This window comes from Athene noctua, chromosome 3, assembly GCF_965140245.1.
Source record: "Athene noctua chromosome 3, bAthNoc1.hap1.1, whole genome shotgun sequence".
Lineage (NCBI taxonomy): Eukaryota > Metazoa > Chordata > Aves > Strigiformes > Strigidae > Athene > Athene noctua.
Window position 1 is genome coordinate 74,097,913 of NC_134039.1, and position 27,148 is coordinate 74,125,060.

General features: G+C 40.0%; 1 protein-coding gene across 3 annotated transcripts in view; it reads left to right on the top strand.

Moving 5' to 3' along the window:
* ORC5 (origin recognition complex subunit 5) overlaps positions 1–26,892 on the top strand; it is an 81,719-nt gene extending 54,827 nt beyond the window's left edge. For 2 of the 3 annotated variants that reach the window (XM_074903364.1, XM_074903365.1), the window contains exons 14-15: positions 21,772–21,884; positions 25,504–26,892. In XM_074903364.1, coding sequence (XP_074759465.1) covers positions 21,772–21,884; positions 25,504–25,549 — 159 coding nt within the window. In that variant the 3' untranslated portion in view covers positions 25,550–26,892. Of the gene's footprint in view, positions 1–21,771; positions 21,885–23,527; positions 23,620–25,503 lie in introns of those variants that run through there. The other variant, XM_074903366.1, reaches the window with a different exon arrangement.
* Positions 26,893–27,148: the final 256 nt, after the last annotated feature.

Consider the following 27,148-nt stretch of genomic DNA (forward strand, 5'->3'; position numbering starts at 1 on the left):
CAGTGTTGACTTACAGATTTGTACGTTCCTCCACATCCAAACATTGTTTTGTCCGTGGCAGGGAAGTACTGCATAAGTTGCTGAGAATAACTCTGATAAGGCTGCCCCGCACAGGTGCTTAGTCTGTTTGAATGTGATGATCTTTAGCATGTATCTTATATTCACAGTATCTGCTTTTCAGAGTGCTACTTCATTTTTTGAGTATCTTCTAGCTTGGTTTCTGAAGGAAACACTCAATTGCATATCTGTCAGTTCTTTCACCTTGTTTACATCCTTCACACCTTTTTTTAGCTTATCTAGCTCTGACTGAAATTGACAGAAAGACACAAATTTCAAAGATAGACAGTCTTACAAGTCTAATGGAAATTGGTGTCCACGTTCATACCCTCTGTTCAGGAGACTTTAGCACATGCACAAGTTGTTTTTTCTTTAGACCTGGTGCTGGCTATTTAGCAAGGACCTAACCAAGACCCAGGCACAGGGTGTGGAACATCTTCTACTGAGAAGTGGAGAAGCAGGAGGAGCAGAATGTTTGTGGAGTGTAAAGGAATGTAATGAGAAACTGGAAGGAGTTGCTGCTCTATACTCAACACTGGTGAGTATCACAGCTGGAGTATTGTGTCTAATTCTGGGCTCCCCGGTATGAGAGACATGAACATGCTGGAGAGAGTCCACTGAAAGGCCATGAAGATTACAAAGGGACTGGAGTATCTCTCCTGTGAGGAAAGTCTGAGAGAGCTGGAGAGGGGAAGGCTCAGAGAGATCTTAATGATGTCTATAAATACCTGAAGGGACAGTGCAAAGAGGACACAGCTGGGCTCTTTCCAGTGGCACCCAGTGACAGGACCAGACAGAAACACAGGAGGTTCCCTCTGAACACCAGGAAATGCCTTTTCACTGTGAGGGTGTCCAAGCACTGGCACAGGTTGCTCAGAGTGGTGGTGGAGTCTTCATCCTTGGAGATACTTAAAAGGCACCTGGACATGGTCCTGGGCAGCCTGGTCTAGGTGGCCCTGCCTGAGAGTGGGTGTTGGACCAGATGACCTGCCAACCTCAACCATTCTGTGATTCTGAGTTGTGAGGGGCATAGAAGTAGCTGAGGCTGTAAGAGACATGGGAAGAGGGATGTTTGAGATTTTTGCACAGGGAAAGGTTTATGGATAAGAGTCTTAGCTACAAAACAATTTCTTAAGTCTATTTAAATATTAAACATTTTATGATTTGTATTTGTTCAGCATTTTAAATATACTGAAGTTCTTTACCCCCAAATTTACAGCTTTTATATAAAATAAAGTTCAAAGTAGGCTTTGTGGAGAACTGCTGGCTAGAAAGGCTACTATTTCATATACTGTCCCAATGGATGATGTATTTTTTGTAACATGCTAATGCTTTTATAAACTTGGTTTAAGTCAGATTATAAGCCTTTCAGAACATACCTCTGCAGAAAAATGTTGTTTTATAGCTATATATGATTTTACTTCTAATGACATTACTTTTTTTAACAGCTTTATCATCCATTTCAGGCAAAATATGTGGTTATTGTTCCTCTCTTTGAGGATACAGTACTTGAATGGTTGTGATTAATTTGAAATATAATGAGCTTTAAATAAAACTTTTCAACTAGCACGTGGGCTAAGCCTTCCTGTGAGCCACCACCCAAGCCATGCATACACAGGAAAAATAAACTGCGGTGTGGTGGCTTATGTTGGGTGAGTTTGTCCTTATCATTTAGTTGCTTGTTAAACACTTATTATGCCCAGCTAATTCCCTAATGGTCACTTTCTCTTCTTAAAAAAAGTCGCTACTGCCTCTGTGTGAATTATGTTTGAACTGAAAAAAAAAAAAAATTCATACAAAAAGTACTGTCAAATGCAAAACCTAAATTATTGTAAAATGAGACATTATTTATTTTTTGTACAGTTACAACACTCCTGGGATTTAACTGTTCAACTTCTGTATGAGAAACATACATTTCTAGTGGTTTTGGGTTTATGTTTCTTAAGATGAAAAGCAGCTAGTTGGTATTTATGAAGTAAAATCCTGGGATAGGTTGTTGAGGGCTTTGGGAGAAGAGGGAAGGCAGCATAGAGTGCCCTTTTTTTATATGGGATTGTAAGTTTTATCAGTTCAACTACTGGAATTATGTTTTCATTTTCTGTAAGAGCTTCATAAGAGGTATTAATATATTTAGTAGTATGGCTGTGTATTTATGAAGGACATAGCATTACAGTCTATATTTCAGAAAGAATTCTGTATCATGACAAGTTGTATTTGAATGGAGTGGAGAGTTCCAGCTCCATGAAGAAAGCTTGCTGAGTTAAAATTTTGCACAGCCTGTATTGTATGTGTGTACACAGAAATTTTTCCTAGTAACTGAAAAAATCTACCAAGAAATAGCCAGTGCATTCTTTGTTGAAGTTGGATGAGAATACTTTTGTTTCTGCTCTTTAAGTTGTTATAATAAACCAACAAAAGTGAGGAAGGTCTGTGGCAAATGAGATCATATTTTTAAACAGCACTTCCAAGTCACTTCTTTAAAGTGACCTTTTAAAACCATGAATTCTTTGTATCCCAGACACATTGTTTTGGCTATCTTCTATCTGTGAACACAAGATTAAATTAATTCATTAACATTTTATCAGACAGATCCACTGCAAATGAAGTAAAAAGATCAAAACTGGAGGTGAAATAAGAATAGTTTATCCAACTAGTATGTACATGTGATTAGTTTTATCTCACAGACTGCAGGATAATACTGTTGTTTTTTGTAAAACAGAGTTTTGTGTAAATCATTGCCTGCTTTGCTAGGAATGTGGTTTTTTTGACGCAGTCACATAAATATGTTTGTTGATATCTGTAAGTATCTCCATGCTATTTTATTTCTCTTTGAGAAAACTGAGTTTTTTACAATACATACTCACTACTTGAAAAACCTCCCCCACGGCTTCCAAAATGTCAAAGCTGAGCACAGGGATTTAGCCATACAACTTCTATTGAGATTAATTGGATTTGTATGGCTAAATCCATGCAGTTCTCCTGAAAATATTACGGCCCCTTGTATATAAAATATAACAATGTGTTCATAAACATAATATCACAAAGAATATTTGGACACTACAGTAAAATCAAGTTTAATTTATGTTTGGAGATGAATAACTTTTGGTTTACTATAAATGTAAGGTTCCCGTTTAAGTATACTGAGTGAATACTAAGCATGTGCTGTGCTTGCCTTAGGGCTTCATTTTTTTTAAATGCGTGAAGCATTTACATAGGAGTCTTCTGTACTTAACTCAGGAGGGGGAAGAGCATTTCTGATTCATTAATTCCTTTTTCTTTTTGTGAGTAACTGGGTCCTTCACATCATGCACTCAAGAGGTGTAAAATATACAAAGAAGTGGGAGGGAGAAGCAAAATGATGCCTTGCTTTGCTATAAGGTATAAATTCAAAATCTATTTCTCTTTGCAAGAAGAAAAATAGCAAGGGGGAAAAAGGGCAGCACTAAATTTACTGCATATGCTTTCATGATATGCAGGTTTGAGATAATTTTCTCTCGTTCAATAAAGTGAATTGTTACCATGGTAGCATTCATATTGCACAATTTCTGTTATAAAATAAATTGAGAACAGTTTTAGAGAGAGAAAAGTCTTTGTATGAATGTTTGTTCTTTTCATGGTGTTTTTGGGGTGGTAGGTTTGTTTTGGTTTTGGGGGGTTTTGTGTGCAAAACTCTCTTAGAAATCCAGTTCCTGAGATTAGGGTCTTAAAATTATTCTTGAGGTGACAAAGTCTTGGTACACTTCCCAGATAACATCAGTCAAGTCTTAATGATGTGTGGTGCTTCTGCAGGACAAGATGTGCAGGGACAGAAGTAGTTTTGGGGGTTTACTCTTGAATATTCCTGAAGTTGAAGGAGATCTGTGCTACTTTGCAGAATGCTAGTTCTGGTAGTAAAATTGAATTCAGCCATTAATAGGGTGCAGGCTGCCAGGCAACTCGGAGGAATAGTCTGGATGTCCTGGATCCAATAACTAATTCCTGGCAGCAATCACCTTGCCTGTGTTCTGTTTTTAGTGTGTCTTCCTGGGTGAGATGTGTTGAGAACTTCTTGAAAAAGCAGGTCTGAGTATTCAGTAGCAGAGAGGGAAAGGCCCCCAGGGTAAGTGTTTTCAACCAGAGCATAGCCTAGACAGCATTTTGGTCTCTGCTGTTTGAGCTGCTCTTACTGAGGAATAGCAGATCGATAACACTTCCTCATCAGTTGATTCTTTGATAACATTTATTTAACATTTATTGACTGTAATGCAGATTCTGGTACGGACATTTTAAAATATACTTTAGCAATACTTCTGTTTCCACTTACTGAAGAAATTCCAGAAGATAGCCATGGGAGCTACTTACCTATTATGTAAAGCTTATGTGAAAGACCTCCAAGGAGCTAGAAGAGTGTAAAGGATATAGCACAGTGGATTGTAATGGCAAGTAGCTTTTCATCAGACCCTGCTAGTGTCTTTGCCAAATCATCACTTCTTTCCCTCTGTTTCTTAATTTTTTTTTTCTCTTGTGTTTTCCCACTAAAATAGGCAATAGCCTGTTTTGCCAGTTTCAGGCCTATCATAAAGGACACAGCCAGCATAAAGATGAACCAATAACCAAATTGTATTTGGTACAAAAGGGTCAGTACATGGGTGAGCACTGGGGGTACAAACAAGTCAGATTATACATAATCGACATCAATCCCACTGACCCCAACAATGACACCACATGACCAACAATGGGTGGAATAAATGGTGAAATGCAGTCTCCCATAGAAGGGACAGGAGACAACCGAGTCAACAAGCCAAACACATCAGACCAAGGAAGCCACACACTGAATCTCTACACAGCCCACGTTTACAAAAGCCAGACCTGACTGGAGCCCAGTCCCAGGGAGGCGGGAGGTCCTTCCCCAACAGGGAACTCTGCACAGTGCCTCCACCTCACACACAGACACTGCCCCTTCTGCCAGGGGTCCCAGCTTTTATCCCTCAGTGGGACACCTGACCTTTGCTTACTGAATGCAGACACCTGGGGCTCCTTTACCTCATGGCTCTCCCTGCCAGGCCGGCCGCTCCCTGGAGGGAAGCCTAAAGGCAAACTCACCCCCCTTTGGGAAGGGCTGTGGGAATCACCCAGATGTCGACCTTAACTTGGGGCTTGGGGTTGAAACCCCAGCATTTCATAGCCCTATTAGTAGGAGTCTTTCATCCCTGAGACCAAAAGACTTTCTTGATTGCTTGATTCTTACCTGCTTTTTTGCACCTTTCCATTGATCTCTTGTGTGGATTTTTCAGAGTTTGGTGGTCAGTATAGTACTTTTGGGGGAATTAAGCCTTTTTGTGGTGATTTTTATTTTAACATTCAAAGAAATCAGGTTTATAATTACTGAATATTACAGAAAAGTCTTGACACAATGACTATTCAAAAACTGCAGTGGCTATTGAAACCATCAACTGTGGGAAAAAAATAGAGTTAATTTGTCATGGAAAGCTGAGAAATTGTTTCTTGATTGCATTGTATTCCACTAAAACTAAAATAAGACAACTTGTGTAGGTTCCTTTTATGCTTTTAATCCATCCCTGAATTACATGGAAGTAGCCTTGTCCAGCACATTACTATTTTAGACTGTTGCTCCATAAATGATTTGTGGTGATGTAGGAGCCATATACTCAGTGTTTACTCACTACATAAGTTTTAACTCAATGTATATAGCAAGATATTTTTAGGAATCTATAAAGGGATTGTGTCTTTGAATGTTTCTGTCCATCTAAATGGTATTAACCTTGAATGCTGTAAAGACAGGAGAAATACTGATTGACTGTGTAGTGTTCCTACACCATGCTTTCCTTTTGCAGGTATTTAAATGGAACACATACATAGTGCTCTAAAGAACAAAACAATCTACCTGGATTTCTTGAAGTGTAATAGCATTTGATACACAATTTCTCTCTTCCCTCATTTTAATCTGACCATTCCCTGCCTGCATGTCACTTGTCTACAGATACAGTGCAGTTAAATTCATTGCCCAGTGTTGTTGATGGGTATGCCAGCACACTGGTTTACTAGTTCATTGGTTGCCTTGGTTGGCTGTTAACTTTTTTCCCCGAAACATGTGCTTGCCAAACATGTGAGTGTCTGAAATGTTGGTTGTTTTGTTGTTTTTTTTTTTTTTTTTTCTAGGTTAGCAAAGCTAAGTGATACATAATATAACTAGCAGAATTTCAGAGTTGTGTTAAAGGGTGATGGAAACTGCATGAAAAAGTGTTGTGTTTGAAGAACAGGGGTTTTTCCTTTCCAATTAGTTGCTGACAGATGATGTTTCATGCTGATAGATGTTTCATGCTCTTTAGCTGATAAAACCAAGTATAACTGAATAAAAGATGGAAAAACTGGTAGTTTTGACCACTTTGCAGTATTATCTCATGCAAGAGAGGTATAAAGATATTTATAGATTTCTTCTGCAATTGCATCTAACATTTAATGGGTCATTGAAGCTAAATTTTTAATGTTTCATGACGTACCAATTCATGGATCACTGAAAGCTTCATTATCTTTAGAAAGACTAACAAAAATGGATGTTATAAATTTATAGCGTCTATTGTAGTGTACCTAAACTTAAATTATAGTTATAGATTTAAAAAAAACCCAAACCAAAACAGCCACCAACATTTTTCACTGTAAGTTACAACTATCAGCTTTGTGTTGTTACAGTGGGGTTTGTTTCGGTGGTTTTCAAGCAATCAGAGTGGTTGGTTGACTTCCTGAGTGACAGTTGTCATCCTGGTCTTTCTCTTGCTCCTGGAAGGACCAAAATGCCATAGATTTACTGATTCAGGATAGAATGTTCTTCTCGAGGGCAAGTATCTGGTTTCCTAACATGCTCAGGGAGGGGAGAATCCAGATCTGTCCATTTCCCATTGCTGAGAAGAGCATTTTTGTGAAGTCTGCTCTTCCCTCATGCTGCATGGTAGCGTTTGGCCAACCTGGAACTGGAACTTGCATTCATCCTTGGTGTTCTGTATGTTCTGCTTAAGGGCACCTGTGAACAAAGATACAAGAATATGTTAAACTTAAATGTCTTGATTTTGTTAGGGAAGATTTTGAACAGGAGCGTAACTGTTCTTCTCAATTACTGTTGTACAAGGGGTTTGTAACTGTTGGTTTGTCCAGGATCCAACATCACGTATCAAATAAAATTCTAATTTCTCTCTTACATGAAAGTAAATCAGATTTTTTATTTCTCCTGTTTTGATGACATAAAACCTAGTGTGACTCAATGCCATATATGCAGCTCTTGCTGGGAGCTAGGCAGTATTGTTGTTTCTTATTTCTTAGTGTTTATGTGGAGCCTCATATTAAGTTTATCTTCTGATGTGTTGGTTAAATGCATTAATGTCACAATTTAACAGTCTTTTAGCTCTAGTTTGACAGTACACCAACAACATGAAACATCCTATTTCAACAGGTCAGATCCTTTACGTGTGAACAATTTTATACCTAATTACCAAAGTCCCTGAAATTAAGATTACTAGGATCCAGTCATGTATGTTGAGAAATTCCTCTTGCTTACAATTTTGCTATACTCTTTCCTAAGCATCCTTTGCTGATTCTTTCAAGAGAAAGCATATTGGGCCAGGAGGGATCTTTGTTTTGTACCAGTATAATGTACTTTAGTAATTGATACAAGTTGTTTCTATTTTTATTTCTGTTATGATTTATTCCCATTATGGAACCACTAAAATGTACAGAGCTTTATTATGAATATGGTGCTGATTGCAGTCTTCTGCAGTGCTTCTTGTGAGTAGTTGGGATGCAGTGTGGTACTGTGGGGGGTCTGTAAAGATTTGATTTAGTGATCTCAAGATACAAAATAATACAAAATCTTTAAATTGTCATTTTTCAGAGCAGACTCCCACTTCAGACTGCAGTGTATTTTACCATTTGTATAGCCTTGTGGTTAAAATGTTTGATTTTAATATTTCAGAAGTATTTGGGTCAAATCTTTCTGGAGTGGTTGTTTTAATTAAAAATTCTTAATATCTTGTTTTGGTATACAAGATTTGGATCAATATTCTTTTAACAATTATCATAATCATCAAAGAAAGGACTGCTGTTAAGACATGTTGAAAATCTTTTTCTTTCTTGGAGAAAGCAAGGTAGTTTACTCTTAGATGATGTTCCCAAACATCTAATTATGAGAAATCTCCTTTAATGATTTCTGTTCATGGCATATAAACAGTACTGATTTTTTGTCATCAGGACGGTTAGAAATTTGTTTTAAGTATTTTTGAATACAAAATCATATTTGCAAACAGAACTCCCTCATATAGCAGTAGAAGGCTAGTAACTGTGTGTACACAGTTCTACATTTTACTGAGATAGCATTAAAAACTTAGGGGCCTTCTGTAAATGTGTCAAGTCCTGTCAGTATCACAGATACTTGGTAGTACTTTTAAGGTTGCTTTTTTCTGTTCCTGATAGAACTTGTCTAGCAATATGTAGATATGCTGCCATTGTTGGACAGAAGTGTTATAAATGAAGGACAAAAAAACAGGTTAAAATTTTCTAGATTTGGGGATATAAGGCTTGGGCAGTTGCACAAAGCTTTGCTTCTGGAAAACAATCTTTGTGTTGCCTTCCTCATCTAAAAAATGCTTGGAACCTGAGACAACTGATGAAGAAATGAATCGAGGGTGGCAGAAAGATACTTCTGTTGGCTAGCTATTGCTTGTCCCTTGAAAAATAGCCAGCCTTTGTCTGGTGTCCACTTTATGAAGCTGCCTGACTTAAGTAATCAAATTAGCTGTAAACATCATTCCCCAAGTGTTTCTTTGACCATCTGTTACCATCTTCGGTTGCTCTCATTTTTAAAAATTAAATAGAAAGGTGAGTACTTTTCAATTAGCTGTCTATAACTTGTATTTGTAGCCCTCCTCCTTAGGAGTGCTTTTCCCGGGTTATTGTGGAGTAAATTAGATGCACACACGACCAACAGATTTCAAGTACATTCAAGCCTTGTTTTTTGCATGTTTTGGAGGAACAAAATAAACTCCCTTGTGATCAGTTGTAGGGGTCTTAAATTTCTAAAGAGATTTCCAAATATATCCTCAGGTACAGAAAATAATTTGATCCTCAAAGTAAGGGAACTGTCTCGAAATACTGATTTATCCATGCATCACTCTGTAGAGTTTTTTTATACCTTTTTTTTTTAAAGTTGATGAGCAGAGTGAGGCAAAGATTGTTGTGAATTGCCTTTTATTTTTGTTTTTCTCCTAAGGCAAATTGATTGATGCTAAAGTAAATCTGCTAGGAGAAAAAAGAGGCTTTTTTCTAATTTCTCCATTGAATAAAAATAATGAAGAGAAAGCATATTTATTAATACTTTGAAAGATTCCTTTAGTAATAGTTTCAAAACAAATAGATTGAAGTGCTTTTAAAAAGTGATGTTACTGTAGCAGTGAGTGGGCAGGGCTAATCTATGCAAATATTTTTGAGATACTGAGTTTTTCAGAAGATGGTGGGGGAAGCTGGATTTTCATCTGTTTTGGTGTTTGGGGTTTTTTTGTTTATTTTTAAGACTGCATAGTATGGAGATAATACAGTAATTAATAGTGAGAGAGCCCTGGCAGGGACCCTAGAGAAAGGTAAAGGGGAGACACGAAGTGGTAGGATGTAGAAGATGCAGATGATATGCGTTACCTTTGATGAATGCATTATAACAGCCACGTTAAGTCAGACCAAAAGTGGGCTTGCCCACTGCTATACTTCCTATAATACAGTAAAACTCATTCCACCTGACTAATATCAGACATGCAGGAAAAACAGAATACTGAAAAGCAAAGGATGAGTTTAGTCTGGTGTATGTTACAGTTTATTACCTGTGGCCTAAATGCTTGCCACAGAGTTGATGTTCTTAGCATTTAGCAGCCTGTTTAGTATTTCCTTCCATGAATGTGTCCAGTTGCTTTCTTAATTCCATAAAACTCTGTAGCACCACACTGAATTTTCAGGGGCAAAGTGTGTCTCAGATTTGACTACAAATTTGGATGAAGAAATAGCTCCTTCTGAGTATTTTCTTTGCTTTTTTTAAAATTTCCTTTTTCCTGGGATGTTTCCTGTGTTTTGTTTTAGTGTCTGCCTTTAAAAACACTGTAGGATTTTTTTTGGAAAGCACTGGGTTTTCGAAGAGAAGGTGTGGGGACTAAAAATAATGAGAAAGTACAGAGGAGAGATGAAAGGACGCTGTGCTGATGAGTCAAGACTGGAAGGTAGTTGGAGTCAGTGAACAAAAAAGCCATAAAGACAGACTGCTAATTGAAGAAAGCAGATTCTAAAATACGAATATGAATCCTAGGGCAAGGTGAGGAAGTGGTGTCTTCAAGAAAGTAAATACATTTTCTTCACTTGAGATTGAAGAGAAAAGCCACAAGGAAGTTAATTGCAGGAGAACGTGCTAGAAATAAGGCAGCTTCTAGTATGCAGAAAGGTGTTCTGTGGTCTGAAAGACAGGAGAGGGTGGAATGGTGCAAAAAGGGAAGAGGAGAAAAGGAAAAAGGCAGAAGTTTCACATGCCTTGGATAAATCATGAAATTGGCAGTATTTTTGTCAAATATTATTTAGCATGAATGGGATGCAAAAAGTAAGACTGGTATAAGACAGAAGTGGTGAACACTGATTATACAGTGGCAAAAATACTGCATGGGAATTCTTATAACCTGTATAGTAGAAACTGAAAGAGTTTTGCAGTGTAAAATTCAAGGTTGTATGCCTTGGGCTTAGAAGAATACTTCGATGAAAATATGCAAGAAATATCTTGAAGGTGGTGAGTATGATACAAACCGAGTGGGTTTAACAATGTGAAATTTAAGGTCGTATACTTCTGGGTAAATAAACATTTCTTCTAAAAACAGAGGAATAATCCTTTAGAAACTGAAGGAAGAGGGGGAAGTTTTGGCTGTCTTAATAAATGACTGAGCCACAAATATGATGAGGCTTTGAAAAAGCCAAAAGGATCACTTGTTTTAAATCTGTAAATCACATGGATTTGCCTTGAGTGAAGTCAAGTCAGAGATGACAGTGAAGACAGATGCAGAGTAACAAATAGAAAAATACTTCATTAAAATGTGTGTTCAAATAAATAGGTCTTGAATAAAATTATTCAGGAAATTAAAGCAAGTTTTCCTATCAGTGTATCAGTAAGATTCTGGAAAAGTCTTCTATGGGAGTCATTGTTTTGGAGGGAAAAAATTGGTTTGGGGATTAAAATTTAGGCAATCGTGAAAATGTTAGTATGACGTGGTGGCTTCAGTGACATGGACTGGTCTCAACCCAGTAAATTTCTTACTGTACTCATGACTGAAACTAGGCACATCACATGAAAATTCTTAGGGGGAAATGTGATACGAATCTTCTTCCCTGCCAGGCTGTCAGTAGTGCTTCCTAGTAACAGCTAAATGTCCCTAACGTCATGATAGAACAAACGTTTTAAAATCCTTAAATGGATACAAAATTAGCCTAAGCAACATCATTTTTTAAAGGATAAAAGGTAGCAATAGTAGACAGTTGATTTCCTTCCCCACATGCCCCCCTGTTCTGTAGTAATTAAATATTTAATGAATATAATACTGTCACATCTGGAATTTGTCAACACATTTATGTCTTGAAAGTTTGTTCAAGATAGTAATTAGTGTTAAATTCTGTTTGACCCAGTCTGATGAAGTCTTCTGGTGAAGTGTAGTCAATCTGTTGATGAGATATGCAGAAATTACTTAAAAATTGGGAAGTGTGGTATATACTACTACAGATAAAGAAATAACATACATGGTCCAGGAGAGTCAATACAAAATAATGAAGTAATATTTGTGTAAGAGAAATGTAGTAACTGATATAGGACAAAGAAAGACACTAAATGCAAACAGCATGTCCAGAGGACAACCAGATGGCTCAGGCTCAGCCAGCATGGGTTTATGAAAGGCAGGTTCTGCTTGACAAACCTGATCTCCTTCTACGACAGAGTGACCTGCTTATTGGATGAGGGAAAGGTTGTGGATATTGTTTACCTTGACTTTAGCAAGGCCTTTGACACCGTTTACCACAGCATTCTCCTGGCAAAAATGGATGCTTGAGGTTTGGACAATCGCACACTTCGCTGGGTAAAAAACTGTCTGGATGGCCGGGCCCAGAGAGTTGTGGTGAACGGAGTTAAATCCAGTTGGCGGCCGGTCACGAGTGGTGTCCCCCAGGGCTCGGTTTTGGGGCCACTCCTGTTTAACATCTTTATTGATGATCTAGACGAGGGGATCGAGTGCACCCTCAGTCAGTTTGCAGATGACACCAAGGTGGGTGGGAGTGTTGATCTGCTCGAGGGTGGGGAGGCTCTGCAGAGAGACCTGGACAGGCTGGAGCCATGGGCTGAGGCCAACTGGAGGAGTTTCCATAAGGCCAAATGCCGGGGGCTGCCCTTGGGCCACAACAACCCCCGGCAGGGCTACAGGCCTGGGGAGGACTGGCTGGACAGCTGCCAGTCAGAGAGGGACCTGGGGGGGTTGATTGACAGCCGGCTGCACAGGAGCCAGCAGTGTGCCCAGGGGGCCAAGAAGGCCAATGGCATCCTGGCTTGTGTCAGCAATAGCGTGGCCAGCAGGGACAGGGAAGGGATCTGACCCCTGTGCTCGGCACTGCTGAGGCCGCACCTCGATTCCTGTGTTCAGTTTTGGGCCCCTCACTACAAAAAGGACATTGAATGACTCGAGCGTGTCCAGAGAAGGGCAACGGAGCTGGTGCAGGGTCTGGAGCACAGGTCGTACGAGGAGCGGCTGAGGGAACTGGGGGTGTTTAGTCTGGAGAAGAGGAGGTTGAGGGGAGACCTCATTGCCCTCTAGAGCTCCCTGAAAGGAGGGTGCAGAGAGCTGGGGATGAGCCTCTTTAGCCAAGTAATGAGCAATTGGACAAGAGGGAATGGCCTCAAGTTGCACCAGGGAAGGTTTAGGCTGGATATTAGGAAGCATTTCTTTCCAGAAGGGGTTGTTAGGGGTTGGAATGGGCTGCCCAGGGAGGTGGTGGAGTCCCCATCTGTGGAGGTGTTTAAGAGTAGAGTCGATTTAGAGCTTAAGGATGTGCTGTAGGTGAGAACTGTGCTAGGCGAACAGTTGGACTAGATGATCTCCAGGGTCCTTTCCAACCTAGATGATTCTGTGAGGAGGACCATGTAGATGTTCTGAGGGCTGGAGCACCTCCCCTGTGAGGACACACTGAGAGAGTTGGGGTTATTTAGCCTTAGAGGAGAGAAGGCTTCAGGGAGACCTTTCCTGGGAAGACCTTTCCCTTCTCCAGGGAAGGAGCAACCTTCCAGTACTTAAAGAGAGCCTACAGGAGAGGTGGGGAGGGCATGTAGTGATAGGACAATGGGTAACCGTTTTAAACTGAAAGAGGGCAGATTATTTTAGATATAAGGAAGAAATTCTTTCCTGTGAGGGTGGTGAGACACTGGCACAGGTTGCCCAGAGCAGCTGTGGCTGCCCCCTCCCTGGCAGTGTTCAAGGCCAGGTTGGACGGGGCTTTGAGCAACCTGGGCTAGTGGATGGTGTCCCTGCCCATGGCAGGGGAGTTAGAACCAGATGATCTTAAGGTCCCTTCCAACCCAAACCATTCTATGAGCTATGATTCGTAGAGGAAAAAGGCTTGCAAAGCAGACTGGGTCGCTTATGTTTGCCGTGTACTGCAGCATCCTATATGCCACCTGTGTGCATGTTACCAAAGTGAAGGGCATAGAGTGCTGTCTGTGGAGCACCGCTGAGGCTGTGACTGGGATTCCCCTGCTTGTTAGTGGCTCTGTTAATGTCAAAAACATTTCAACTACATTCATAAGATAGTTTTAAAAAGTTGGATTAATTTAAGCTGAGAAAAAGGTAAAATATCTAGCTGAAGCATGCAGTAATGGATGCTTTAACTGCACAGTGGAAGGCCATGTTTGGAGGGCTGTCCCTTTTGTTGTATTTTTTTTCCATGCATTAAAAGCCTGACACAAAACATAATTCAGAATCAAAACTTGATTGTTAAAATCTAAGAGTTCAGAAAAATGTTGATTTATTTTCAATAGTTTTTATAAAAACAGTTTTGATCAATTGCTGACTTAAATATATATCATTGTAATGCTCTATTGTTACCTTTCTGTATGAGCTTTTCTAACAAGGCTGACCTACTATAGCTATACTCTAGCTATAATTTTGATTGAAATCATTTTGAGCAGGCCCACATAATTTGTACTAGGGTCATTGAATTTAACTCCAGGAGACTATTGCAGCAGTCATTTTGACTGAAATGTTTTTTCCAAATGCCATATGGTTTTCAAACTGCCTTGTTGCATAGCAGTGGTTTTAGCATGTGTGTGAATGTAACTCTTGGCAGTGGTGGGTTTCAAACAAGTGCAGTGAGCTGCACGTTTGCTTTAAGAGCCCTGTGTTGATGGTGCTGCAAAGCGCTAGGGTCCATATTAATTTAAATATGACTGAAAGAATATAGTACTAATGTCTGATGGTATTTAGTAAGGAAAGTTCTTAATTTCTTGACACTTTTGAGGTTCAGAATCAAAAAGCTGTGAGTGAAAGTAAGTGGGACTGGAGTTACAATTAACTGCCTCGCGGGCAAGATAATTGAAGATTATAGACTGTAGAGATGAAAAATACCTTGCAGATCATCTAGTACGTCTCTGTCAGTTTGTAATTGTTGCTGCTAGTCTTTCATTAATATTTTTCTAGTCCAGTTTAAAATGTACCACTTAGTGAGTTGTCAGTCACATCTTTGAGGAAACAGCTTTTTTTTTTTTCTCCTAATAGTCATCATCATTTACTTTTATAGTATGGATTTGAGAGGTGTTACACACTTTGTCCAGAGTCTTTCCTGTGATTGTCAGTCATTGCTTACCCAAACTAACCATGTGTCTCCCTGTATCTCAGATCTTAATTCTGCTCATGTGTTGCACTTCCGTGAATGTTTTCTGGCTTCTCGTGGTGTCCTCAGGAAGAGCCTAGCCCTTCTCAGCAGACAGTCCTCACTTCTGGAATCCTTTTCCCTTCCACGCAGCTGTGTGCTGACAAAGCCAGTCTTGTGTCTGGAGAATGATGCAAGACCCGTCTGTTAGTCCAGGCTGAAAGGAAAAAAGCAGCCTTTAAGTATGACTTGTGGGTTACTTGTGTTTTCCAGAGGTTCAATGTCCATATTTGACCAGTGGATCTCCAGAAGCAATCTGAGCCATCATTTCCTGCTGGCAGCCACTCTGCTGTGGTTTTATGATTGTTCTGCCCTTGCATCCAGGCTTTCAGCAGCAGTTTAGTCACAGAAATATATTTCAAAGAAGGCTCAGTCATGGCTTATTTTTAAACATACCAGTGATACCTGTTCTTTCAGATCAGTAACTTTTCTTCAGATACTTTTGTTATTCCTGTAGAAAATTCAATTTCCTTAATCACTTTTGCTGGTATTAAATAATTACCAGCTCTAGCTTTAGAATATTTCTTCCAACTGTAATTTCTTTTGTTCAAAAGATTTTCAGTAAATATTCTTTCTTACGTCACCCACACAGTTTTTCTGGCTTGTTTCTAGTATGTTCTTGCCAGATGTTTTTTCCCAAGCTTTTGTGATAATGAAATGGAGACACTGTAGCCATGGTATTAAAAAGGAAAAAAAAAAAAAAAAAAGGCTTTGAAAAGCTTTTTTTTGTTAAGTGCAATTAGTTTGACATTGCATTCATATTTTTCCCAATTGTTTCAAACTTTCTGATGTATCTTCATTTAGTAACAGATTGTCTCCAAAGTTCTGTAACACCTGAACTTTTCAAGTAGTAACATTTTTTCAGTGCTTGTTATAGGTTGCATTGGGACCTAAAGAGCTAACAGAACATGAAAATTGGTGATTTTAAAAATTTTGCTACAAATACGCTGTCTTAAAGCCAATTCATTTCACTATATCTTGCTTTACGAGGTGAATGCCCTAAGTAGGCACAGAGAGACTATTTATATGAATACAGTTTTATGCAAAATAGCTAAGCTGCAGAAGCAGTTAGAATAAAAGTTAGATCTGGTAATATTTTAATATCGTACAAAGCTTTTTCTTCCTTTCTCCACTACTCCCACCCCAGTTAGCTGTTAGATGTTCAGCAAAGAGGTACTCAAACCTCTTGTGTCAGGGGGAAATTGAATGTTCTGTGCCCTAGAAGACTTCTTAACCATTTAGTGAAGACAGTTGTCTTATTACAGAATCACAGAATCATCTAGGTTGGAAAAGATGTTGAAGATGATCAATCCAACCATTAACCTAACATTGGCAGTTCCCAACTACACCAGATCCCTCAGTGCTATGTCGACCCGACTCTTAAACACCTCCAGGGATGGGGACTCCACCACCTCCCTGGGCAGCCCATTTCAACACCTAACAACCCCTTCTGGAAAGAAATGCTCCCTAATATCCAGCCTAAACCTTCCCTGGTGCAATTTGAGGCCATTCCCTCTTGTCCAATTGCTCATTACTTGGCTAAAGAGGCTCATCCCCAGCTCTCTGCACCCTCCTTTCAGGTAGCTGTAGAGGGCGATGAGGTCTCCCCTCAGCCTCCTCTTCTCCAGACTAAACCCCCCCAATTCCTTCAGCCGCTCCTCGTACGACCTGTGCTCCAGATCCTGCACCAGCTCCGTTGCCCTTCTCTGGACACGCTCGAGTCATTCAATGTCCTTTTTGTAGTGAGGGGCCCAAAACTGAACACAGGAATCGAGGTGCGGCCTCAGCAGTGCCGAGCACAGGGGTCAGATCCCTTCCCTGTCCCTGCTGGCCACGCTATTGCTGACACAAGCCAGGATGCCATTGGCCTTCTTGGCCCCCTGGGCACACTGCTGGCTCCTGTCCAGCCGGCTGCCAATCAACCCCTCCAGGTCCCTCTCTGACTGGCAGCTCTCCAGCCACTCCTCCCCAGGCCTGTAGTGCTGATGGGGGCTATTGGGTCTAGACAGATAGGTTCAGCACAAAATATTTGAGGAACTTAATTCCACATCTACCACAATTAAATCTTCTAACAAAGAAATTTATTGAAAAAAAACCCCCTGTGTGTTGCCTAATTCTGTGGCTGACTTCGCAGCAGCAGCAGAGTCCTGCTATATTGTATAAAGCAGAAAAAAAATGAAGACATTGCTTTGGGGTGACAGAACTCTTGCTGTTTTTGATTCTCCCTGAACCCATTGAAAAAGCTATGCAAACAGAGCTTCAGGCTGCTGCGGCCTCAGCATGTAGGATTTTGGATTTGTCCTTCAGTGATCTTTGCAGTTCTCCATGTACAGTCTAGGCACCTAGGTTTTGAATTCTGCTCTAAAGACTCACAAGATAGGTATTTTAGCTTCTAACATTTGTCTGTCTGCAGGGAAACTGATCCCTGTTTATTCCCCTTTAGATATGTGTTCTTTGTCTCACTGAACCTCTTTGGAGTTAAAACTTTCTTACCCACATGAATTGAAAATGGCAATTTTCTCCACTTCAGTGGTCTTAAGGAATCTCAGGATCAGGACTCACTGCACTCTCTTCCCTGTGATGACATTTTTATTAAGATAAATAAATAGAGGACTTGTAAAAGAAATTAGTAAAGGGTTGCAACTTACTAAGTAAGTTCGTGTTATTCTGATGATCAATAGCTTCATTTGTCTTGTAATATTGTATTTTTAATCTTTAAAGTTAATGTCTTGAGTCAAAAGCATTAATGAAACATAGTGGCTAGTCTGATGCTATTTCAGATTTATTGAGTCAGCCTTTATTAAGGACTTTTACACTGCAGACCTTATGTTACACCCATATTATTTGGTACTAGTTGGAAAAGAAAATGGTTACAATTAGTTGTTAAAAGTGTTGCTGGAGCATTTGTAATGCAGCAGCAAGGTCCCTTTTACATCCCACATAAAACTGAGATGGGTCCAGCTCCAAACTATCTAGGCTTTTGGTGTACTTACTGGGAGCTTTTAGGAGCCTACTGCCATTCCTTCATTGGTGATTTCTGAATGTGAGGCCAGCTGCAAGTATGTATTGCAGAAGTGATTGGCCAGTAATGGTGCATTGGGGTGTAAAATAGAAGTTGTTACAGTGGATTACTGTATAATGCATCTTCACTGACTGAATAAGGACTTTGTTGAATGGAGAATTAGAAAAATGTGCTCTTAAACTCATGAGTATTTCAAGAAAATAAAGCACCTAACAAGTTTGAGGTTGAACCCAATTCAGTGATATGTTCAGATTCATGAACTGCATTGTGACTTTTACCATATACTGAGTTCAGTTTTAAATGCTGTCAGTGCTAAGTATTTGTAAATCATATGCTACTCTTCAATGTACTTTATAGACTTGAAAGTAAATGGAGTTTATCTTTGTGAATATGGGTGAGCCAGTATCCCTTAACCGAACTCCAAAGACTTTGTAGAATGATGGCATCCAAACTATTGTTGCCTAATGCAATATAAAAGAAAGTTAAGCACGGGCTGTTATAAAAATTGCCTCATTCTTGGTGACGGTAATTTTTTCTGTTCTCCACATGTAGGTGTAATTTTTTTGTATTATGTCCACTTAAGGGAAAGCTAATAATTTTGCCTACCTCCTGCAAGCACTGTCACAAATTTGAAGACTGAGTTCACTTTCAACAAAAGAGTGGGGTTATTACTGAGCTAGGATTTTTTTTTTATTGATACTAGTAAGAACTTTCTGCTACTTTTTATAGCAATGTGTTTCCTTGAAGGTTTGAACTGATATATTTATTCTTCAGAAATTCCCTACCATGCTATTATCACAGAGGTAGGTCATGGTTGGCTGATTTATGGCTTTTGGTGGGTTTTTTTTTTGGCTTTTTTTTTTTTGTTAAAGTAGCACTGTGGACAGAAACAAGTTCTTCACAGAACATGACCTTGTTGCCTTGAATTCTCAGTGGCATCTATAGCAAAGGCCAGGGAAAAGTTTTTCTTGTTTTCTGCTTTTACCTGTTTCTTTTCCCTGGGATCTAGGAGGGGGTAGGGAGACAGTAGAATCACCACAGTGGTTTTGAACTGAAGCAGAACAGACTGGTTGCACTCAGTGGTCACATCCCATGACTGCACTTTAGTGATACCACAGTCATCATTTGGAGGAATGAAGATAGTGAAAAATGCACTGGTACACTGTTTTGGTAAAATAATCAGTGGCTCTGTCAAGACACTGTATTGTGTTTGTAGGCACATTTCCCTCCTTTCAGGCCCTGGTCTTTTTAAGCACGTAATCTTCCAGCCAGGTTGGAAGGGACCCTAAGATCATCTAGTTCCAACCCCCCTGCCATGGGCAGGGACACCTTCTACTAGACCAGGTTGCTCAAAGCCCCGTCCAACCTGGCCTTGAACACTGCCAGGGAGGGGGCAGCCACAGCTTCTCTGGGCAAACTGTGCCAGGGCCTCACGACCCCTCGCAGTGAAGAACAACTTCTTGATATCTAATCTAAATCTGCCCTCTTTCAGTTTAAAGCCATTATCACTTGCCCTTTTAAAAAGTCCCTCCCCATCTTTCCTGTAGGCCTCTTTTAAGTACTGGAAGGCCACTATAAAGTCTCTCTGGAGCCTTTTCTTCTCCAGTCTGAGCAACCCCAAATCTCTCAGCCTGTCCTCATAGGTGAGGTGCTCCAGCCCCCTGATCATCTTTGTGGTTCTCATGTCCTCCTTATATTGGGGGCCTCAGAGCTGGACACAGTACTCCAAGTGAGGTCTCAAGGGGGAATCACCTCTCATGACCTGCTGGCCACACTTCTCTTGATGCAGCCCAGGATACTGTTGGCTTTCTGGGCTTGAGCACACATTGCTGGCTCATAGTCAGTTTTTCATCCACCAATACCCCCAAGTCCTTCTCCACAGGGCTGCTCTCAATCCACTCATTGCCCAGCCTGTATCTGTGCTTGGGATTGCCCTGACCCATGTGCAGGGCCTTGCACTTGGCCTTGTTGGACTTCATGAGGTTTGCATGGGCCCGCCTCTCCAGCCTGTCCAGATCCCTCTGGATGGGACCGTGACACATCCTTTCCCTCCAGCGTGTCAGCTGTACCACACAGCTTGGTGTCATTGGCAAACTTGCTGTGGGTGCCCTCGATCCCACTCTCCGTGTTGCTGCTGAAGATGTTAAACAGTGCCGGTGCCAATACCAGCCCCCAGGGAATGCCACTCACCAGTGCTCTCTGCCTGGATGTCGAGCTGTTGACCGCAACTCTTTGAGTGCGACCATCCAGCCAGTTCCTTATCCGCCGAGTGGTCCATTCATCACATCCATGTTTCTCCAATTCAGAGACAAGGATGTCATGTGAGACAGTGTCAGATGCTTTGTACAAGTCCAGGTAGATGATGTCGGTTGATCTTTCCTTATCCACCAACACTGTAACCCCATCATAGAAGGTCACCAGATTTGTCAGGCATGATTTGCCCTTAGTGAAGCCCTGTTGTTTGTCATCAGTCACCTCCTTGTTTTCTATGTGCCCTAGCGTAGTTTCCAGGAGGATCCACTCCATGATCTTGCTGGGCACAGAGTTGAGACTGACTGGCCTATAGTTGCCTGGGTCTTGCTTTTTTCCTTGTTAAAAACAGGGGTTACGTTCCTCCTTTTCCAGTCAGTGAGAACTTCACTGGACTGCCATGATTTGTCAAATATGATGGATAGTGGCTTAGCCACTTCATCTGCCACTTCCCTCAGGACTTGTGGATGCATCTCATCAGGTCCTATGGACTTGTGCACCTTTAGGTTCCTTAGGTGGTGTTGAACCTGCTCTTCTCCTACAGTGGGAGGTTCTTCATTGTCTCAGTCCCCTCCTTTGCTTTCTGCATCTTGGGCAGTGTGGCTGGAGCCCTTGCCGGTGAAGACTGAGGCCAAAAAGTTGTTTTGTCCCTCGGCCTTCTCCATATTCCAGGGAACCAGGTCTCCCATTTGCTTCTGGATAGGGCTCACATTTTCTCCTAGTCTTCCTTTTATCACTGACATGCCTGTAGAAGCTTTTCTTGTTGTCCTTGATGTCTCTGGTGATATTTAATTCTGTCAGGGCTTTGGCCTTCCTAACCTGTTCCCTGCCTGCTTGGACAGTTTCTGTGTATTCCTCCCAGACTACCTGTCCTTGCTTCCACCCTCTTTAGGCTTCCTTTTTGTGTTTGAGTTTGTCCAGGAGCTCCCTGTTCATCTGTGCATGTCTCGTGGCATTTTTGCCTGAATTTCTCTTTGTTGGGATGCATCACTTTTAAGCTTGGAGGAGGTGATCCTTGAATATTAATCAGTTTTCTTGGGCCCCTCTTCCCTCCAGGTCTTTATCCCATGGTACTTCAACTTTGAGTGGGAATGTTCAAGAGGAGGTCTTTGGATATAAAAGAAAGAAAATCAAAATCTCTCTTGGCTGTCAGGTAGAGATTTGGAAACTGTTCAACTTATGCGTGTTATTTGTCTTTTCCACATTGTCTTTCTCTCTTTGATCAGAACTCCATGATAACACTTGATACAAAGGATGAAGGGTTTAGCCTGTGGTTCTCACTGCCTGTGCTGAAAATGTAATTGTGAAAATGTATATTTGTTTCCGGGTTCGCTAGCTGCAGAACTACGTGAAAATCAGTGAGCAAGTGTGAGTCGCTCTCCAGAGAAATATGGGAATGATGCCAAATGGAAAAAAAAATGGCCACATTTTTGTTAGCAAAAATGACTGACATTACTAATGTCTCTTGTTTGTAGATCACCTCTCTTGTGACTCTGCAGCTGTTATCCATGGTTGGCCATAACGACCAGCTTGATGGACCACGATATAAATGTACTGTATCTCTGGACTTCATCAGAGCTATTGCCCGGTGAGCCTATTAGGTTTGTTTGCTGTTGTATGTGCTGACTTGAAAGAGACTTCAAACTCAGTATTTGCTCAGTCTGTAGCTCTCTGCTGACCAGAATAGAAATCTATGGATGTTTTCTAAGAATGAGTGAATGAGTTGTCTTATTTATGAGAAGTGTTGAACTTCAGGTAAGTATAGTCCAATCCTGTTTTAAAAAAAATTCATGTTCCAGTGGCAGTATGTGTTATAGTAATATACTGTCTTTGGGCTTAATAAAGGTCAGGGACTTCATTTGAAAATACTACTCTAAAATGTCAGTCCATTTCATTACCAAAAGGCATGTTACGATGTTTGAATCTGAAATGATATTTAATTCTTAACAGTGTTTGTACATATGACATAAAACCTACATAGAGTATAAGAATTCTTCTGCATATTCTCGTGTGATCTGTAGTTGATGCAAACTAATTCAGTAAATGTATGTAGGTAACTCAATCGCTCTGTTCATTCAGAGCCTTCAGTTCTGGAGTCTGAGAAGAGTTCCAGGTCCATCAGGAGAGATGATAAGTTGGAGACAGAAATGCATGCAATACATAAGCAACAGTCAGGCTTATGTTTCGTTTTTATGAAATGGCAACAGCATTACCTCACACCTGTTGCTGCAGCTAGCTTATTAGCAGGTCTTAGATAAAGAGTCAGAGCCAGATCAGAGCCAAGAAATGACATGTAGTGAAAAGGATGAGAAACATTCTTAAGGCCATCTCTTCTCTGTAATGTGGGACATCAGAGGAACCTTTGGTATAGACTGTATCCCATAACCTCAGGGCATGTGTTGCTCTCCTGAGCTATTAAATGCCCAATAGCTTTATCAGTAATCCTCACAGACACACTTAATTTCAGTTTGCAGCTGGACAGGCCATAGAATGAAACTTCATCTGGTTCAGACCTGGCTGGACCACACTGCCAGGATCTCCATGGCTTTACTATGTCAATTTCCTATTCCCAGCAATAAAGTTGCTGGTGAATGATGCCCTGAAAAAGCTCCCACTGGTACCAAGTACAGCAGACCATCTGCTCAGCAACATGGATCACTCTGTATACAAACATCTCCAAGTTCTTGTCTCCACTCTAACTCCTGTGATGAATACAGAGACAAGTTCATAAACTGTGTACTGACTATGAGGGTCCTTGAACTAAGATACTTGAAATAATGGCCCTCTCCTTGCAATTTTAACATTCTTGACTCCATTAAAGTTGCTGGAATGTAGAGATAGCCAGAAAACAGGACCAAAACTTGTGCTATGCGGCTTGTGCTTACCGCAGAAAGTAGTTGTTGGAGATGCTGTCACTTCAAACCTCAGTGCATCGTTTACTGCTTTGACTTGCTTCCCTTTAGGTCAGATGTGTGTGTGTGTGTGTGTGTGTATATCTCCTGACTGACTTTTCCTACATGTTATAAAGAAGAAAGCAGTTCTCTCCCCACCCCCTACCGAAGTAGTTTGGAAATGTTTATATACTACCTAGACAGGGCTGTTTAAATTACCTGACAGATTTTTAAAGTTGGCCTATTCTAGTTTTCTTCTGTTCTGCCCCCTCCCCGCCCCCCCCCCCCCTTCTTTTTCTTGCTTTGTTCCTTTGTTCCATTTTTTTATTATCTTTTCCAGCCCACAGTCTTTGTTAAATCTTTAAGGAGGAAGATCCATAAAGATGCAAGGCTTTATGAACCCATGGTAAATGAGCTTCCTCGTTGTCTTGATGGGGCTAGCTACAGGGCAGAGACATGATCTTCTGTGCTTTTCATTTTCTGCATGTGCACTAGTCTTGCAGCTGCCTGTAGTTTTTAACAACTTGTGGGAAAAATTATATTTATTGCAGAGAAGAAACTACTTTGCCGTTTCAACCAAATTACACATGAAATAAGCAGCCTATCTCCTGATTATTTTTTCTTTGTTACTGTAATAGTACTAAAATAAGTTTGTTAGTCCCTAAAATCTTCAGATATCTCAGCCTTGTTACCATCTCAGCCTTGTTACTTGAGCATATTTCCTAATAGAAAGCTGAGAGTGCAAAGAGTGGGACAGAAAATTATGCTTTTTCTCTCCCCTCCCCAATACTGTTCAAGCTGTTCAGATTGTCACTTAATTTTCTGTATTTTTTTAAGCAAAAGTGAAGTTTGCATTTTTTAAAAAAAATGCAAAAGCCACCTGTTTTTGGGAAAGACTAAAAAACGTGTGTCTCTTCCTGGTGGTTTTTAGTGTCATAACTGCTGGCCATGCAGTGTCTCTCTTTAGTACTGCAGAACCTCATGTCTGGCTTTGTTCTGTTGCATACATTCAGTCTTTGCAGAGATATTCCTATGCTTTTTACCACATAGTATTTACATGTTTAGCTGAAGATAAGGTTAGACATTTCTTTGTTAGAAATCTTGATCTTTTAAGAATTGCAGACCCAATTCATAAATTTTCTGTAGCTGAAGTAGGGATCTCTTAATGTTTCCTGAATGTAACAGGTCTTTTCATACAGTCTCTAATGAACTCAGTTGTTATGACAGGATGATTGTGTTTCATTTAGTGATAAGGTCAGCAGTTGTTGGAGTGTGTGATTTTGTTTCTGTTGAAAGCTTTAGTTACAAGATTAAAGCACTTTTCTTGAGTGACACAATGTCATATGAATAACAATAGCAGTTAATATCTTTAATTTTTTCAGTGATTATTAAGTAGACTCAAGCACAATATTTCTTGTTATGTATCCTGGGATTTCTGAACTTTTTCTCTGCCCAATACAAAGTTTTATAGAAACTTTTCGAAAAGTGGGTTATAGATGATGTGTGAACAGAGAATATTAAATGATTGTAGTCTAACAAATAAGACATTCAGTCTCCCTTAGCATTGTGAGCAGTTATTTTTGCATCATTGAATACTTTAAAAAAACCCTCAACTTTTATACTTGTCATTATATGCAGTAATTTGTGTTATTTATTCAAACAGTAAACCCCGAAGTCTGAGTGTTAGATTGCATAGTGGAATACGTTTCGAGACAAAAAAAATAATTATATGTTTTATTCTACTTCTCTTTCATTCTGCCTGCCATTAAAGTACAAAAGTATACATTAAAATCTTCTATCCCATTGAGTGGCATTCTTGGATTTTTCAAATTTAGCTATGAACATGGGTCAACTAGTGTCAAAACTGAAAGAATGCAGACTACAAATGAGTACAGATGAAGGAGTTACATAGTACATGCTAAAACAGGTGGTTTGGAAGATGAACAAAACATTCAATAGCATAAAAGATTGCTGCTTTGCATCACCAACTAGAGTGTATCATGTTTACCATATGAAAATATGATCTTATTAACTTTGATATATTTTTACTACTTAATGATCAAAATAAGAATCTTCCAATTTTTAGTAGAACGCTGTTATATTTCTTTTTTAGACTTGCAAAGTTTAAATAATCAGAAGACAGGTACTGTAAATAACACTAGAAGTTAAAAATTCATTCTTCCTTGATTACATTTCTTTTGGGGATATAGCTTGATTTTAATTGTGCAGAATGTCCCACATGTGCTGTCTCCAAACAGGTTAAAGTCTTAGCACTGTTAAGATGATTGCTGTAATATACTGTGTTTTTGTTTATAGGACCGTGAACTTCGACATAATAAAGTACTTGTACGATTTCTTATGAAAACAAGCTTCACAGCCATATGGACAGTGTGACAATGACTAAGGCAAGCTGTGTTCATCTCTCTACTTAGCTGGCCAGAAAGAAGAGTATTTTGGCTCTTTTGGATTTGTCCAAACAGGTGCTGGCCCAGCATGGAATCTGATGAAAATACTCTGATTGGTCTGGGTGAATCTGAGCAGAGGACTATTTACCAGGGACCCTGGAGTATTTGGAAGCAATGTGTTAATTATAAACAGCAGGGTTTGAGCACAATCTGTTCTACTCTTAATGATGTTATCTTAACACTGAAATTGCCTGAAACCCATTTACTTAGGACTGCATTTTGCTCTATGAACTCTCCCCAGTGCTTTGAACATGGCAGCAGCCCTTGTTTGTATGCCCAGTCTTTTCACTTCCTCTCCACAGGAATCTTTGCAATTGCCTGCCAAAGCAGCTTTTCCTGAGGCCACCATTTTAGGAAAGTGGAGTAGCAAAATATAATAAACATAGGAACATATTTAAAATCAAGCTGGTATAAATCCTTCTTTCTCTTCAGTCGTATGTAGGCAGACTGTTACACTGTTATATGGAGATCACAATGATAGGAAACTCTTAATCACCGTAGTCTTTTTTTCAGATCATTCATAAATGTTGACTATGAATATGTTTTTACAAAGCTTGATTTTAAGAAATTATGGATTCTTAAAGTTGTATCCCAGTGTCAAATTTGAAAGGTGTTATTTTTGATTAAACATTTTATAGTCCTTTTGTGCTCATCCAGTTATATTAAGTGCTAATTATAATGCTGTTTGGAATGAACATACTTTAAGATACACACTGTGTAATGGCTTTTGTAACAGTATTTGTCCTGTAGAGGAGGATGGCACAACTGCCTTTCCCTCAGAAAGGGAGAAATTCAACAGGTGACAGAATATTCTTGCAGCAGTTCCCCAAAAGATGCAGAATAGTGAATAATCAATGTGGTGTTATAACATAAAACTTTAGCTTTGGAAATACACAGTGGAATAAGCAACAATTCATTTGTCTCCAGTTTATAAGTAGAGGATTCCCAACTGTTGATACCTTTATGGGGAATTAAAATCCCCTAGTCCATTTTGGGATTATTGTCTTCATGAATCTGGTGATTTCTGTCACACTCTTGAAAACTCCAGGTCCCACAGCCTCAGATGTTTTACTCCTGAATGCTGGCCTTTGACTGACAGTACAAGACAGGGCCATGTCCTATCTTGACTATTATGTTTTTTTCCAAGGAAAAAATGGTAATTCTTTCCCCCACCTTGCACTGATATTGGAGATGGTCAAATACCCTGAACATGTGTAGCTTTTTTTGATTTCCCCCCCCCCCCCCCCCCCCCCCCAATTGTGGGTGTGTAGCCAAGCTCCTGGATCCAGACCCAAATGAACAAGTTCCAGGTGAATCGAAGCAACAAAAAGCATCTTTCTGGCCAAGCTGTCACTTCCTGCCTCAGGAGAGTGTGAAAGAGCAGCAATGAGTCATCTCCGTGGTCCCTTTTCCTTCCTACCGCTGAGCTGACTCAAACCCTGCACCTGTCCATGAGGTGGCAACGTTTGTCATGCTTACTGAAGTGCTTGGATGCA